We start from the raw sequence: 2291 nt of genomic DNA, 5'->3' as shown, positions 1-2291 counted from the left end.
CAAAAAAAGTGATTTGTAAAAGGGCTTGTGCCCGTAAAATAAATATTATTATTATTATTATTTGACAACGCATCCATGCATATACGCATTTTTCTATATTTTTTATAAACAAACTAATTTCCGGGTCTCTGGCACTTCATTCTTTAGCAGCAAATATTCAGGGATTTGTTTCTACACTTGAGGACCTTTCATGTCCCCCATTATTGTAGATTAACAAAAGGTATGCTAAATTATCTTTTGATCGTTAATCGAAGGGCCTTTTTAGTTATTACTCGATTTATTGGCCACCGGCTGATATAAAATTTATATATTTCTCCAATTGTGTCACCAAGCGACTAATCTATTACCTAATTGAGTTAATCCTTATGAATTTATGCTATAACTATATCAGTCCACAAAAATTTTCTCCCTAGATTCCTGCTGTTGTAGATAAAAGCCAAAGAGTATCACTTTTAACTCTACAAAACTAAGACTACACCAGTCTTCGAATAAGAAAAATCGAAACGTACACACCTTGCAGAAACTTCTCGGCAAACTTTCTCTAAGAGCTGCGTTTGATTCTAAACAAATCTTTTTGAAAACACTGAATTCCGTCAGTTTCTTCAAACAGTGGACACACGGTAGTGGGAAGGCCATCTCCCACAGCAATATGAGATGTTAATAAACAAGTAACAGGTACGTCAACAGAATTCGGCATTATCTTGGAAAAAAATGAAGTAAGCAGCATTGTAAAGAAAATCGATAGTATTTAATGAGTAACTTACATCTTACATCCCGAAACTGTCGTCCGCAAAACATGTATCAACGCGGTGTAAACCCGGAAAACCATCACCAAATAACTAACCGTGGAAGCCTCCGTAATAATTTAATCCACCTCTACGGGGAGGATATTTTCAAGAGAAGTAGAAGATTTGAGAAGCTGAGAAAGAAGAAATTCAAACTTCTGTCTTCTTTGGCTTTCTTCGAGAGATGCAGAGACTCGGATACGCTACCATCTTTTTTCAACATCAAGCATCCTATCCAGTCTAAGAAGGCGAAGAGAATTCTCCGCCGTGCGAGCTTTGCTCGACTGAGAGAACGAGTGCAGTACACACGCAGTGCTCTCCACTTTTGTTCGACGGAACTCTACCACCTACACCTAGAGCTTAGGAGCAAATTGATGCCAGAGGATTGGGAGACATTGGAGAGAATTACCTTCCAATCATCCTCCACCACCTTTACAGCAATAAGAGAGAAGCAATTACAGAAGTTCGAAAATTTGGTGGAAAAAAAACGTTCACCCGAATCCACCTTCAATAAAACAGATAGTGTGGTTATAAATCTATCTCAAGTGAATCTTAGTGATTCTGCAACCTCCATACTATCCAAAGGACTTAAGTTTGCCATAGCACTCAGAAGTATACCGAAGGAGGACATAATCAGTGTGGTAGAAAATGCTTTACGCAAGCTAAGGAAATCAGAGGCCGATGAAATCAGGGAAGAAGTCAGCCATATCATCAGGAAAGCGAGGCCTCCAAAACCCAATTTGACCAGGGCAGAGAAAGAGGCCGTCTGTGAACTCAGGAAAATGGATGATTCACTGATATTGCCAGCTGACAAAGGGAACGCAACTGTGATCATCTCTGAGGAGGACTACCGAAAGAAGGCTTGCGGTTTGCTAGACGACCCCACCTACAAAGAACTTAACTCAGATCCTACGGCAAAAATCCAGAGGAACATCAAGGACCTCATGAAGCATTCGTCAATACCCCAAGAGGAGAGACGATCACTGATCCAGTCGGCTCCTAAACCTCCACGACTTTATGACCTGCCTAAGATTCACAAGGATGGGATACCACTCCGGCCTATCGTAAGTGCTATTGACTCACCGACACATAAGCTTGCAAAGTATCTTGCCCATAGCCTTCGGCCATTCTCGGGCCTAACTGCAACCTAAGTGAAGAACTCCTTCCATTTCATCAATATTATAAAGGAATATAAGATTACGGAAGAGGATCTCCTTGTTAGTTTTGACGTGGTGTCTTTGTTCACCAAAATACCTATTGAAGATGCCATCGAAGTCATTAAGACTGACAGAAAAAGACCTTCCGAAAGACATTCCGAAAATGGTGGAGTTTTGCCTTCGTAATTGCTATTTCTCTTGGGGAGGGAAATTATATGAACAAACGAAAGGGGCATCCATGGGTTCTCCTTTATCACCTGTCGTCGCACATCTTTATATGGAAGAATTTGAACGAAAAGCCCTGGATTCTTTCCCTATGAAGCCGAAACTCTTCGTGAGATATGTTGAC

The 2291-nt window shown here is 40.6% G+C and overlaps 1 protein-coding gene across 1 annotated transcript; it reads left to right on the top strand.

Annotated features, from left to right (window-relative positions):
* Positions 1-1159: 1159 nt before the first annotated feature.
* Positions 1160-1936, top strand: LOC124173279. Its single transcript, XM_046552798.1, has one exon. The coding sequence runs from the start codon at positions 1160-1162 to the stop codon at positions 1934-1936; it is 777 nt and encodes a 258-aa protein (XP_046408754.1).
* Positions 1937-2291: the final 355 nt, after the last annotated feature.

The sequence above is a fragment of the Ischnura elegans genome, assembly GCF_921293095.1.
Source record: "Ischnura elegans chromosome 13 unlocalized genomic scaffold, ioIscEleg1.1 SUPER_13_unloc_4, whole genome shotgun sequence".
Classification (NCBI taxonomy): domain Eukaryota; kingdom Metazoa; phylum Arthropoda; class Insecta; order Odonata; family Coenagrionidae; genus Ischnura; species Ischnura elegans.
Note: the sequence above shows the minus strand (reverse complement) of the source record. Positions and strands in the feature narration are given on the sequence as shown.

Excerpts from the sequence above, each read along its gene's own strand:
- LOC124173279 (XM_046552798.1), top strand. The coding sequence starts at position 1,160 with ATGCCAGAGGATTGGGAGACATTGGAGAGAATTACCTTCCAATCATCC.